This window comes from Equus quagga, chromosome 2 (genome assembly GCF_021613505.1).
Source record: "Equus quagga isolate Etosha38 chromosome 2, UCLA_HA_Equagga_1.0, whole genome shotgun sequence".
Taxonomy (NCBI): Eukaryota; Metazoa; Chordata; class Mammalia; order Perissodactyla; family Equidae; genus Equus; species Equus quagga.
In genome coordinates, this window is record NC_060268.1 from 58,181,735 (window position 1) to 58,195,190 (window position 13,456).

The following is a 13,456-nucleotide window of genomic DNA, read 5'->3' on the forward strand; positions in this document are numbered from 1 at the left end:
TCACCTTAAAGACAACCGTGAAAGCGTAAGCACAGCATTGATTCTCTCCAATAAATTATGCTTGAACTTTCGGGAAAATAGGCTACTCAGTTCTTCAACAGAATCAACAACTACTCTGCGTTTTAGAATTAAAGAATCTAGACAATAGGTTAAATTAACATTATAATAGCAGGAAGTGTATTGGAAATTATCTGTAGCTTTGTCTAAACCTTGGAGTCTAAGATTACAGCCAAATTCCTACTAGAAAAATCAATAAGCCTCAGGGTGTTCCTTTGTTCTTTGTCATCATGTCCCTCTCAATCGTTCCTTCAATGCACATTATTTCCTTTTCAGTTAAAGTGGCTTCTATAAAGCCTGAATTAAGAATTAGAACTCATATGCCAGATGACTGCAGAGATTACACCTGAGTGGAGGATCCGCCAGTCCTTCCTCCTAGTCCACGTGCCAAGTAAATTGCTAGAAAGAATTGCAAGAATGTATACCTTTGCACACAGAGGCAGTCTACATATTACTATAACTGTGTTTGTATGTTTGTCTTTTTAATACCAATTATGATAGAAAAGGATGCATGTTAGAGTAAAAAATTAGGAAAAAGGCAGTAATGCCTAGTAAAAAGTCTTAATTTAAACGTTTGCTTTGCAAAAGTGCCTCCCCTTACAGTTAAATAAAATAGAGTTGTGTGGTGTGAACTTGAAAATTTCAAAGGGCTAGGGAATTAAGAAAAGTTGTAGTATGTATGAATGAAGTTTCTGCCTAAATTTATAGAAAAGAATATCTTTAAGTCATGTTAAATAGGTATGCTTGCTTTGCTTAGGCAGAAATGCATTTAATAAATGATAATGATTGTAAACGTCATTACATTACATTACAAACTGGAGATTGCAATCATTAACGTATGCTTTATGAAAAAGAATATTTTTATTCTGGAGGCTCTAGTAATTTCATCGTAATATGTATGATATACTGAGTCCTATTGCACAAAAAAAGTCGTAGTCTGTCTTCAAGAAATTAACATTTTAGGGGCTGGCCTGGTGGCACAGCAGTTAAGTGTGCACATTCCGCTTTGGTGGCCTGGTGTTCTCGGTTGGGATCCCAGGTGCGGACACGGCACTGCTTGGCAAGCCATGCTGTGGCAGGCGTCCCACATATAAAGTAGAGGAAGATGGGCACGAATGTTAGCTCAAGGCCAGTCTTCCTCAGCAAAAAGAGGAGGACTGGCAGCATTTAGCTCAGGGCTAATCTTCCTCAAAAAATAAATAATAAGTAAAAAAAATTAACATTTTAGTTATGAGAACTGAACAGATACAGAAACAGGTAAACGATTTAGATACTTAAAATTAGTATTAAAGGTAGTGGATTTTTATGAAGAAACAAAATGTGTACTCAATAAATGAATGTACCCAACCAATGAACATCCAGAGTATTTTTTTAAAGCTAGAAAATCATATTTTCCAAACTAATAACAAAGACAATCTAAACTCAATACACTTAGATGATTTTGATTATTTATGTCAATGAAAATATCAACATAAAAAGGTGAAACAGCATTCCATTTGCATAATTACGTAGTCTAAATAGCCTAATGGGAATAAAGAACCTGTAAATGTAAACACAAAGCCAGCTAATTAAATTTATTGATGAAAAATGTCAAAAACATTATGCTCTCCAGAAAAGTCTTGCTAAATTTTCCCTAGTCCGTTGTACCAGTGGAGTAGGAAGTAGCAAAAGTCCCTTAAATCTGGTCATCTTGGGTTGAAAGACCTTTAACTTAAAAATCACTACAGAGAATTCATGTGGAAGGTCTTCAAAGCCAAATCCCAGCACATGTTTTATTAAGGTTTTTTCCCCTCCTCGAGCTTACTGAGTTGTCTTGGCCCTCCTGGAACAGACCTGGCTCAAAAAATTAAAAGGAAACAGGTTTTAGTAGAATGAATCTAGTATTAGAACACAGGGAACATTAATAAAACCACTACTACCAGAGCAAATGCTTACAGCGCTTACTCTAGCTTCCAGGCGCTCTTTTAAATGTTTTACATTAAACCAGAACATTTTAAAAGCTGGCCCCTCAGGTTACGGGCTATTGTTTTGTTTTGTTCCTAAACTGTAGTTTCTATAGGCATTTGTAGCGTCTTAGCAGAATTCCCAGATCTCGAATCCTAAATCGTACGACGCGGAAGAATCACACGCAGATTGAGCTGTGGGCAATCGAAAAGAATTCCGGAAGTGGGAAGACGGAGGTGGGAGGGATCTGTGTTGAGGGCGGTGCGACCGCGCGGGGCGGTGCAGGCTGGCGGAACCCGCGCGAGCGAAGTCGGTGTTGCGAAGGGGACTAGTCCGGCGCGGGACGCGGGGCTTTTGCAGCCCAGCTGGTTCCGGCCGGGGAAGATGGCGGTGGCTGGGGCGGCGTCCCGGGAGCAGCTGGTGGGCTGGTGCACCCAGCAGTTGCAGAAAACTTTCGGCCTGGATGTCAGCGAGGAGATCCTGCAGTAAGACCAGTTTGGGTCCGAGGCGGGAAGGAGCTCTGGGATGTGCTCTGGCTGAGTGAACGGGGAAGCGGGGAGGACTAAAAAGTTGATGAGTGAAGTAATGTGATAAAAGGGCTGTTGTTGGTATCCAGGCGCGGGGTTTTGACCTGCGGCTTTATAATTTAGCTTCTGGAATAAGGTGTCATGCTCCACAGTCGGCCGATGGGGCCCTTTTTCCTAGGAAAACGCCAAATCCGTGATAATTGGACCTGTAAGACTGTCCGGGAGCCAGTTTCCTCATAGATCCTGGAGAGAAGGGGCAAGCCAAATTGTCTTTCCATAAATTCTTTACACTGAACATTTTAGTTTGCCCGATGTGGGTTGTGTCAAATAGGACCTGGAATGTAAATGGGGGCGGCGTGGTACAGTGCAAATAACTCCTGACTCAGGAGTCCCAGGTTCTATTTTTGTTGTCATTTACTAATTTTGGAAGCTTGGGCAACTTAATTTCCCTCTCTGTGCCTTACTTTCCTCATTTATAAAATGAATAATTAGCAGAGTTTATCTTTAATCCTTATGATTTTTACAAAATGGAGATAGTGACATGATTTAATATCTGTTTTCAATTATTTATTTAACAAACGTTTGTTGCGCTACTGCATGCAAGGTGCTCGGGCAACAAAGACCATTGAGACAATTGGGTTCTGCTTGATTGCTGAGTGCCAGGTGTTTTGGGAGCACGAAGTAAAAGACTCATTGAGATTTGAGAAACTCAGAAGGTTTACTGCAAGGGATGACTTTTTACCTGAGAACTAAAGGATGGATAAGGTGGGGGTGCAGTGTTCGGCCGAAGGGAAAAACGTCTGCAAAAACTGGACTTGATCAAGGAACCTGAAAGTGTTTCTTGATTTGATTCTTTGTTCATTGATGCTGAAACCTAAATGGCAGTTCTAGGGCTTTTGTAGGAAGCAATGTGAGTTTGGGAGAAAATAGACTTGTTAGGAAGGAGACAGTTAAGAGAGCGTATTTTGAATGATTTTTTTTTTTTTGAACCCTGGGATAGACTATCAAAAAACCCAGCCAAATCTTATGACTTGGCTTTACCCTTGTTTGAAGGCAAGATCAGGTTTTAATTAGTGTTCAAACATCTTATAAAGCTGTGGAATGCTGTCAAATAAAATAATGAGACTTTGCAATATACCAAACCGAAAAAAGTCGTTCAGTTAAAAAAAACAAAAAACAGGGGCCGGCCGGTGGCCGAGTAGTTAAGTTCGCATGCTTGGCATCACCGGCCCAGGCTTTCGCCGGTTGGGATCCTGGGGGCGGACATGGGACCGCTCACCAAGCCATGCTGAAGCGGCGTCCCACATAGCACGACCAGAGGCGCTCACAACTGGAATATGCAACTGTGTACTGGGGGGCTTTGGGAAGAAAAAAAAGGAAGATTGGCAACAGTTTTTAGCTCAGGTGCCAATCTTTAAAAAAAAGATTGTGGCTTTTTTTGATGAATCAACAGTGGAGTATGGATAAATGCACTGTTTTCAATCTCAGAATCCAATTTTATCTGCTTACACACTATCAGGAAAATTCTAATTCTCATAGATTGTGGTTTAACAGCTCATTTTGCAGCCTTAGATTTTATTCTGTTAAACTTATCTACACCTTTGAAAGAACAGTGATTAGAAATTTCTTTTAATGTCAAAGAGCTAAGTATGGCTGAACACCTGCTTGCTTGCTTTTTTTTTTTTTTGCTGAGGAAGATTGTCCCTGAGCTAACATCTGTAGCCAATCTTCCTCTTTTTCTTTTTTTTAAAGATTTTATTTTTCCTTTTTTCTCCCCAAAGCACCCTGGTACATAGTTGTGTATTTTTAGTTGTGGGTCTTTCTAGTTGTGGCATGTTGGGTGCCACCTCAGTGTGGCCTGATGAACAGTACCATGTCTGTGCCCAGGTTTTGAGCTGGCAAAACCCTGGGCCACCGAAGCAGAGCATGTGAACTTAACCACTTGGCCACGGGGCCAGCCCCAGTCTTCCTCTTTTTGCTTGAGGAAGAGCAGCCCTCATCTAACATCTGTGCCAGTCCTCTTCTATTTTGTATGTGGAACGCCACCACAGCATGGCTTGATGAGCTGTGTGTAGGTCTGTGCCCAGGATCCAAACCTGTGAACCCTGGACCACCGAAGCAGAGCGTTTGAACTTAACCACTACACCACCAGTCTGGCCCCGGCTTGCATTTTTTAAATCATAAGTATAATTTAGACAAGACTTGTTCAAAACTTGAAATAAACACTAAAGCCACCTATAATATATTGCTATTTGAACCACTTATTAGGTTTTCACTAGTTATTGCACAACAGGCTATGATGTCATGGTGAAAGCATTTGCTGTGTAAATTTGCTGTGCCTTGCCTAACATTTGAGAATTACTCAGGTGTACTATAGTAGTGTGCCAACTTGAACAATTTGGCATGAGTGGCCCGAACTTTTTAGAAAGACAGCAGAGAGCTGTTACCTTCCTAATCAATGACATGTTTATGAAACATTAAGATCTATACACAGAGTTAGCAAAATAAACTTTGTTCCACAGTCTGCCTTAGTTCATGTTTTGGTTGATTCTATTTCAGTAAGATTTCGTATATAACATATTTGGATTATGTTGTTCTTTACTATACTTTGCTAAATCGTTAAAATGACATTTATTTAAATGTTTCTGTGACTCTTTAAATACTTCCCTAGTGGTTTGAATACTTCCCAATTAAATAATCCCTTGAGGTTCCTTGCATCCCACTGAGTCCTTGATAGCAATTAATCTTTCAATGGGGGTTGGTAAACTTGAGGATTAAACTGATTAAACTGTAAAAGTCCTGAAGAATGATTGTGTCTGTTTTTTAATCTATCATGGATTAGAAGATGTTGTTAATGATGCCCAAAAGCTCAGATTTTGTTCACCTATAGATCATAACTCTGTAAATCCACAACCACATTAGGAAAAGAACCCAGTACATATGCTGCAAACAATGAAACAATCACATGATTTTTTTAATTTAAAGGATATAGCGTTATTATAATAATTTTTCTTGTATCCCATACTGGTGTGTCTGAATTACAATTTCTTCAGATTTTATAATACTTTCATGCTCTGATATCTTCATTTATAAGTAATGTTTCTCGCTTCTTTTTCTCTAATGATGTGACATATTCACTGTAGAAAACTAAAAATATCAAAAGGATAAAGGAGGAAACCAAAATTATCATAATACTACAACCCAGAGATAACCATCATTTCTCTCTTAGTGTTTTTTCCCCATGCATATTGTGATACATTTTCAAAACATATTTATTGTAGGGGAAAAGAGAAAATAAAAATAACCCAAAAGCTCTCTCTAATCCTACCACTCGGTGGTAATCATTTTGGTGTATAACCTTCTAGCCTTTTTTCTACACATAAGTGTATGGATATACATATTCCTTTTATAGCAGTTGGGATCATATGCTATATAGTCTGTCTTACTATTTCGCTTACCGTTATGTGAGTGCATTTTCTCAGGTCAATAATAATTATTCAAAAATTTCACTTTTCGTGGTGGCATATTACATTTTGTAGAGTCCAAAAACTTGAGTTCAATTACCCCTTCTCCATCAATGGATGTTTTAAATAGCTTCCAGTTTCTCACTAATTCAAATAATGATGCAGTTAACTTTTTTGCGTAAATTTTTCTTTGTCTCATTTCATGTAGAGTTCAATGGAATTACTGGATTAATATAAACCAATGAAATTATTGGATTATTTTTACAGCACTTCGAATGTGTTGTCTGATTGATTCCTAGAAAAATTGTACTGACTTGTACTCTCACCCCTTTCACTTTTAGGAACCATTTCCTTAAAATAGATCTGCTTACTCTGATGTGATGCTAATCTTGATTTATAATTTTTAAGAATGTTAATAACTGGTTAGATTTTAGTATATATTCATATTTTTAGCAAAAAGTAGAGAAATTTTAGGTTTTGCAGTATAGAGATTTAAATAATTTGTATTGTTCCTAGGAAAACATAATGACTGCAGATGTGTAGTTATAGGAAGTATTCCTACATTAAGGACAGCCCTAGGGCCCGGCTGGGTGGTGCAGCGGTTAAGTGTGCACGTTCTGCTTCTCGGCGGCGTAGGGTTTGCCAGCTCGGATCCCAGGTGCAGACATGGCACTGCTTGGCACGCCATGCTGTGGTAGGTGTCCCACATATAAAGTAGAGGAAGATTGGCAGCAGTTAGCTCAGGGCTGATCTTCCTCAAAAAAATAGAAAAATGGACAGCCCTATAAACCTGTCTTCAAACACTGATTTGATTCTAGAAATATAATAAGGTTATATGAAATTTAGATTATGAACTACTTGAGGTCAAGCTCTTTATCAAATTTATATCCCTAGCATCTAGCATAGAATTTGGCTCAGAGTAAACCCTCTAATGGAATGGTTTTTACTACCTTCATCTCTGTTATGATTATTGAAAAACATAGTGTAAGCTAGCCTTGTTTCAACAACTTACTTACATCTTTGCTTCCTGAGGTATGTTTTGTCAATTGAGAGTGCTGAAGAGATACGAGAATATGTTACTGACCTCCTTCAGGGAAATGAGGGCAAAAAAGGTCAATTTATAGAAGAGCTTATAACCAAATGGCAGAAGAATGACCAGGAGTTGGTTTCTGATGTTCTGCAGCAGTCCCTCAAAAAAGATGGTAAGTTAAGTTAATGTAATTAAGTAAAGGTTGAAATATTGGTAAATGGACTGGTTTATAGGACCTGGTATTTTCTGTCACCCTGTGTTTCCTCACAACTGACTTAAGCAGAGTCATATGTATACATATTTTTCATTGCATTCTGCTCAATCTGTAATGAAGTTTGTTCTAGTTCAGACTTTTTCAACTTGGAAGATAGCACAAAAATACCTGTTTGCAGATAGAAATGTGGCTTCAGAATAATTTCAAAAATTTGTTCATGGATTAAAGAAACACTTTTCAGTTATGTGTATACCTGGATGAAAGTAAAGGTTGACCAATTTTAGTATGAATAGCATTTAGAAGTAACTATTTAATTAAACATTACAAAAGATGAGCACCAAACTAAATAATCTAAGTCACTATTATTATACCATCTAAAATATCAGATTTTAATTTAACTTCTTAATCCTAGCCAGTAGTCTATCATTGAACCAATCTAGAAAGTGATGGTTTAAATTTAATTCTGGTTTGAGAGGAAAAGATAATTTAAAAACCTGCCTTCATATCTTGACTTTAAATGTTAAACATCACCTTCTTCTTATTAGCTGTTAGTTTATCAATGAATCCTGCTATTATCGGTCTATCTATGTACATATATATATGTATTTTTTCTTCTTTAAAGAAATTTTAGATGGGCAGAGATCAGGGGACCAGCTGAAGAGGAGTAGGCGCAAAGGGAGAAACAGACAGGAAGTTCCTGCGTTTGCTGAACCTGATACAACAGTAGAGGTCAAAACACCTTTTGATTTGGCGAAGGTGAGTGCTTATAGGATGAGCTTCTTCTGGCTATATGGAGAAGAGGAGATGATTGATACATTTCAGAGAGCCAAGTGTACAAATTGGTCTAGAATGGCTATTTTTCAACAAATGTATGAATTTTATGAAGAGAAAGTGGTAATGATAACATATTACTTCCTATATGGTAAACTGTTTTTTTGGCAGCCTGCTTAAACAAGTATTATAAAGACATTTTTGCTTATAAATGAGATTGAGATCTACATACGTACATATGTATATATGTGTGTGTGTATATATACAAGGTAGAGAATGTTTACTGAAGTGCTCCAGGGCTTCAATTTCAACGTGTTTTTGGGTTTATACTACAAGAATTCAGAATTCTAGTTGTTATTGACAGTGTTCCTATTTTGGGCCATCCACCACCACCACCACTACCACCATCATCATCATCATTTAGCTTTTAGAGCCTTTTCATATTCTCTCTTGGCTCTCAAAATAGCCCTGTGGGGTAAGCAGCAGTGTTTATAATCAGGGCAATTTGACAAGCTAAATTTCCCATCAGAAGGGAGTAGTTAATTATGCTAAGATGGAAGAGTAGTGATCAAAAGATTCTGAATGTGATAACCATGCAAAAAAACATGGAAAAGTGTTTGCAAAATAATGTTAAGTTAAATAAACAAAATAGAGACTAAAATCTTTTATCAAGTGGAATAAAATGAGCAAAGACCATCACAAGCAAAAGAAAAAACACGAATGACCAATAAACATAAAAAGATGTTTGACCTTATTAGTAATTAAGGTAACCAATTTGTCACCCTAATTGCCCAGGACTTTCCTGGTTTTAGTACTGAAAGGCCCATATACTGGGATTCCCCTAAGTCCTGGGCAAAACTAGATGATTGGTTACTCTACTAGTAATCAAATATATACATATTAAATCTCTGAGATATTGCCCATCAAATTGTCAAAGATTTTAAAAAGAGAATACTCGGTGATGATGAAGTTGTATTAAACCAGGAACCTTCTGTATACTACTGGTGGCAACATAAATGGGTTTAAGCTTTCTAGGGGACAGTTTGGCAGCATACATCAAGAACCATGGGACTGTTCATAGACTTTTGACTTAGTAATATGACTTAAAAATCTAATTAAGAAAGTAATCAGAAATCCACACAAAACACTTATGTTCTGTACAATGTTATTTATAATACTGAAAATTTGAATGACCTGATTGTTTAGAAGTAAGGGAAAGATTAAATAAATTATAGTTTTCTTATTTGATGGAATACCATGCAGCTAATAAAATTGTTTTCCAAAAAATCTAATTTGGGAAAATGTTTATCATAGAATATTGACTGAAAAAAGCATGAATCAAAGATATATATGTCTGATTTTGTGTGTTTAAAAATATTTATATATTCTATACACATACTTTCATACACATACGTAGGAAGGCTAGAAGGGAAATGTTAAAAATGGTATTTCTTCAGATGATATGACAATAAGTGTTTTAATTTTTCTTCTTTATAGTCTTGTATTTTCTATTTTTATTTTGACAATGAACATGAATAGCCTTTTTAAAAAATAGCTTTATTGGAGTATAATTGACATACAATAAACTGCACATAATTAAGATATACAATTTGATGGGTTTTTTTACCATCTTAACCATTTTTAAATGTGTAGTTCAGGAGTGTTAAAAGTGTATTCATATTATTGTGCAACGATCTCCAGAACTTTTTCATTTTGCAACGCTGAAACTCTATAACCGTTAAACAGCTCTGCATTTTCCCCTCCCTGCAGCTCCTATCAACCACCATTCTACTTTCTATGAATTTGATTACTTTAAATACCTCATATAAGTGGAATTATACAATATTTGTCTTTTTGTAACTAGCTTATTTTACTTAACATAATGTCTTCAAGCTTCGTTTATGTTGTACCATGTATCAGAATTTCCTTCCTTTTTAAGGCTAAATAGTGTTCCATTTTATGTATACTACTTTTTGTTCATCCATTCATCCCGCAATGCACATTTTGGTTGCTTCCCCCTGTTAGCTATTGTGAACAGTACTGCCATGAACATATCTCTTATGAAAATATTCATATTCTTATTCATATCTCATATGAAAATATCTCTTCAAGATCCTATTGTCAGTTCTTTTGGGTATATACCCAGAAGTGAGATTGCTGGATCACATGGTAATTCACAAATAGGTTTTTTTAGATGGAAAAAACCAACAGAATAATAAATAATGTAACAAAGACCTTTGTGCTCACCACCCAGAATTGACAGTTGATAGGATTTTTTATATTTGCTTCAAGTCTTTTTTTTTTTTTAAATAAAATAGATGAAACCTCACATAGAAAGTTGATTCCTCCTTCCTCCCATACCAGTGGTTCTCAATTTTGCCCCCCCAGGGAATATGTCTGGTGACGTTTTTGGCTGTCACAACATGGGGGCAAGGGATGCTACTGGCATCTAGTAGGTAGAGACCAAGGATGCTGCTAAACATTTTACTGGCTGTAGGTCAACTTTCACAACAATCAGTCAATAGTTGAGAAGTTGCAATACACTGTCGCATTTCCTCTGACCCTACAGATGATTATTATCGTGATTGTGGTGTGAACCTTAATAGCCTATTTTTTCACGTATGTATAGGAGTCTATTAATAATGTATAGTTTTGTGTAATTTTTAAAAATGCAAATAAATAGTATAACTGTCACTTTGCAAACCTTTTTTTAGAACTATTTTTGAGAGCTGTCTATACTAATTTGGTTTGTTTCTCTTAATCCCTATATAATAGTCCACTGATTTCTTTTTAATTAAGGTTTAGCCATTTTATTTATTTATTTATTTATTTTTGGTGAGGAAGATTGTCGCTGAGCTAACATCTGTGCCAATCTTCCTCTATTTTATGTGGGACACTGCCACAGTGTTGCTTGACAAGCGCTGCTAGGTCTGTACCCGGGATCCGAGCCTGTGAACCCTGGGCTGCCAAAGCAGAGCGCTCGAACTTGACCACTACACCACCAGACTGGCCCCTATTCCGCTGATTTAATTTCTCCATTTATTAATCCATAAATGCACATTTATGTTGTTTGTAATAGTTTGCTATTATGAATAGTACTGCAGTGAACATTCTTATACATATTTCCTTTATGTAACTTGAGAGTTTCTCTAGGGTATATATACCTGTTATTAGAATTGCAGGGTTATAGGCTTTGTTAGTTTTTCTTTTATTGAAACTACCAAATTGATTTTTTTTCCCCTAAAGATTGGCACCTAAGCTAACAACTGTTGCCAATCTTCCCTTTTTTTCCTCCTGTTTTTTCTCCCCAAATCCCGCCAGTACATAGTTGTATATTTTACAGTTCTGATAGGTGGATGCCACTTCAGCATGGCCCAGTGAGCGGTGCCATGTCCGAGTCCAGGATCCAAAACAGGGAAACCCTGGGCCACTGAAGTGGAGCACGCGATCTTAACCACTTGGCCATGGGGCTGGCCCCCCAAATTAATTTCTTCTTTTTAAATTAAAAAAAATTTTTTTTTTTTTTTTTTGAGGAAGACTAGCCCTGAGCTAACATCTGCCAATCCTCCTCTTTTTGCTGAGGAAGACTGACCCTGGGCTAACATCCGTGCCCATCTTCCTCTGTTTTATGTGTGGGACGCCTACCACAGCATGGCTTGACAAGCAGTGCCATGTGCACACCTGGGATTCGAACCGGCAAACCCCTGGCCACCGAAGCAGAACGTGTGCACTTAACCACTGCGCCACTGGGCTGGCCCCCCAAATTAATTTCTTAAGGTGGTTGTACCAATTTTATTCTCCTGGAGAAAAGATCTCTGTTTTTTCCTTCTTTGCCAGTACATAGTACTGTCAGTCTTTTAAAGTTTTGCTCATCTTAAGTATAAGTGATGGTATCGCATTTGACTTTTCATACCCAGGAATACTATAAAAGACACTGAGTATCATTTTGGAGAATTTGTTGGTTTGTTTTTGGTTTTGAGATTTTTTTTGCCTTTTGGGTTATTCTGAACTACTTATTCATATCCTTGACTTGTTTTTCTACTGAATTGATTTTTTTTTCAGATTGATTTATAGGAGTTCTTTAAGTATTCTGTATATTACACCTTTGTTAAATATGTTGTAGATATCTACTGGCCCCTGTTTTGTCCTTTGTGGTATCTTTTGATTCACAGGAATTTTAAATTGTGATGTAGTAAAATATATTGATCTTTTTCTTTGTTTTATGTGTTTTATAGCTTAAGCTTTAATGCATTTTTCCCACCCCAAAGTGAAAAAGATACTCTCTTAAATTTTCTTAATAGTTTAAAAGTTTTGATTTTCACATTTAGATTTGTAATCCATCTGAACGTTATTTTGAGTCATTTTTTCTATTGCTCTTAATCAGTAAAGATACTTGTTTTTAAGTAGAAGATGTACTTTACGTATGTGTGTGAATGCACGTTTTATAAGTGGTGATTGAAAGTATATAGAAACTTAATAAGGTGAAAGTAGAATGGAAGCATATGACAATATTCTGATCAGAATGATGAAATAATAGATGAAATTTTTAAAGCCTTATTTCATAATTTTTAAAATAATTATGAAATAGCATAGAATACAAGAGTAAACTTTTAATAAATTAATTTTTAATATCTGTGGATGTTAAAGTTGTTAGAGAAAGTTGAAAACAACATGGGAACTATTATCTATGTTTTCTTCTTTGAGTTGATTCCCTCAAGATGCTATTTTGAAAATTCTAGTTCTGTTTTTAAATGTTTTGAAGTTATTGATAAATATTTTTTAGTCTATATATGCCATCCATTTAAGTAGTTCTTTTTTGTAATTCTTCAGTCTTTTAATTCATTCAATCCTGTTTTGCTCTAATCAGTTTGGTCAACTTGCTCATTTACCAGTCCACATTAAAGAAGCCTGCGTTGGCTATGTGAAATTCCTACTGCTAACCTAACTTCTTAGTGCAATAGATGCCAGTCTTATCTTGACAAAGTATTTCACTATTTATATTAATGGCTGTTAATGAAGAAAGGTGTTTTGGTGCTTGCTATTAAGTAAGTTTCATAGGGTAAAAAAAGCTATGGTTCAGGCATGAGTAGGGAAAGATCTTCAAATTAATAATGATTTAACTTTTATTTTGTATCTGTGAATGCTTTAAGAGCAATTTATCCCTCAGCAACCTGTTTCTGAGTCTATATTTTGTCTTTAAGTGTTTTGTATTCATTAAGCAAACTTGGAAAATAAGTTTGAAAAAATGGTTTATCCCCTATGTGGTAATTTCTTGTTAAAGCCGCAGTGTATACTGAATTAGTGAATACCAAAGTGTTGCTCCTAGTGGAAATACAGGTTTAGGTTTCTGCAAGCCTCTGGTCACAACATTTCTATCAACCAATCAGTACATAACCTTATTTTATGTGTATTTCTGTTTAAAGACACTTTATTTAATATATGTGTTGTT

The 13,456-nt window shown here is 36.3% G+C and overlaps 1 protein-coding gene across 5 annotated transcripts in view; it reads left to right on the forward strand.

Moving 5' to 3' along the window:
- The first annotated feature begins 2,331 nt into the window (after positions 1–2,331).
- The window catches only part of TRIP4 (thyroid hormone receptor interactor 4), a 56,777-nt gene continuing 45,652 nt past the window's right edge, over positions 2,332–13,456 (forward strand). For all 5 annotated transcript variants that reach the window (XM_046655032.1, XM_046655034.1, XM_046655035.1 and 2 more), the window contains exons 1-3: positions 2,332–2,486; positions 7,025–7,194; positions 7,859–7,992. In XM_046655032.1, coding sequence (XP_046510988.1) covers positions 2,386–2,486; positions 7,025–7,194; positions 7,859–7,992 — 405 coding nt within the window. In that variant the 5' untranslated portion in view covers positions 2,332–2,385. The remainder of the gene's footprint in view (positions 2,487–7,024; positions 7,195–7,858; positions 7,993–13,456) is intronic.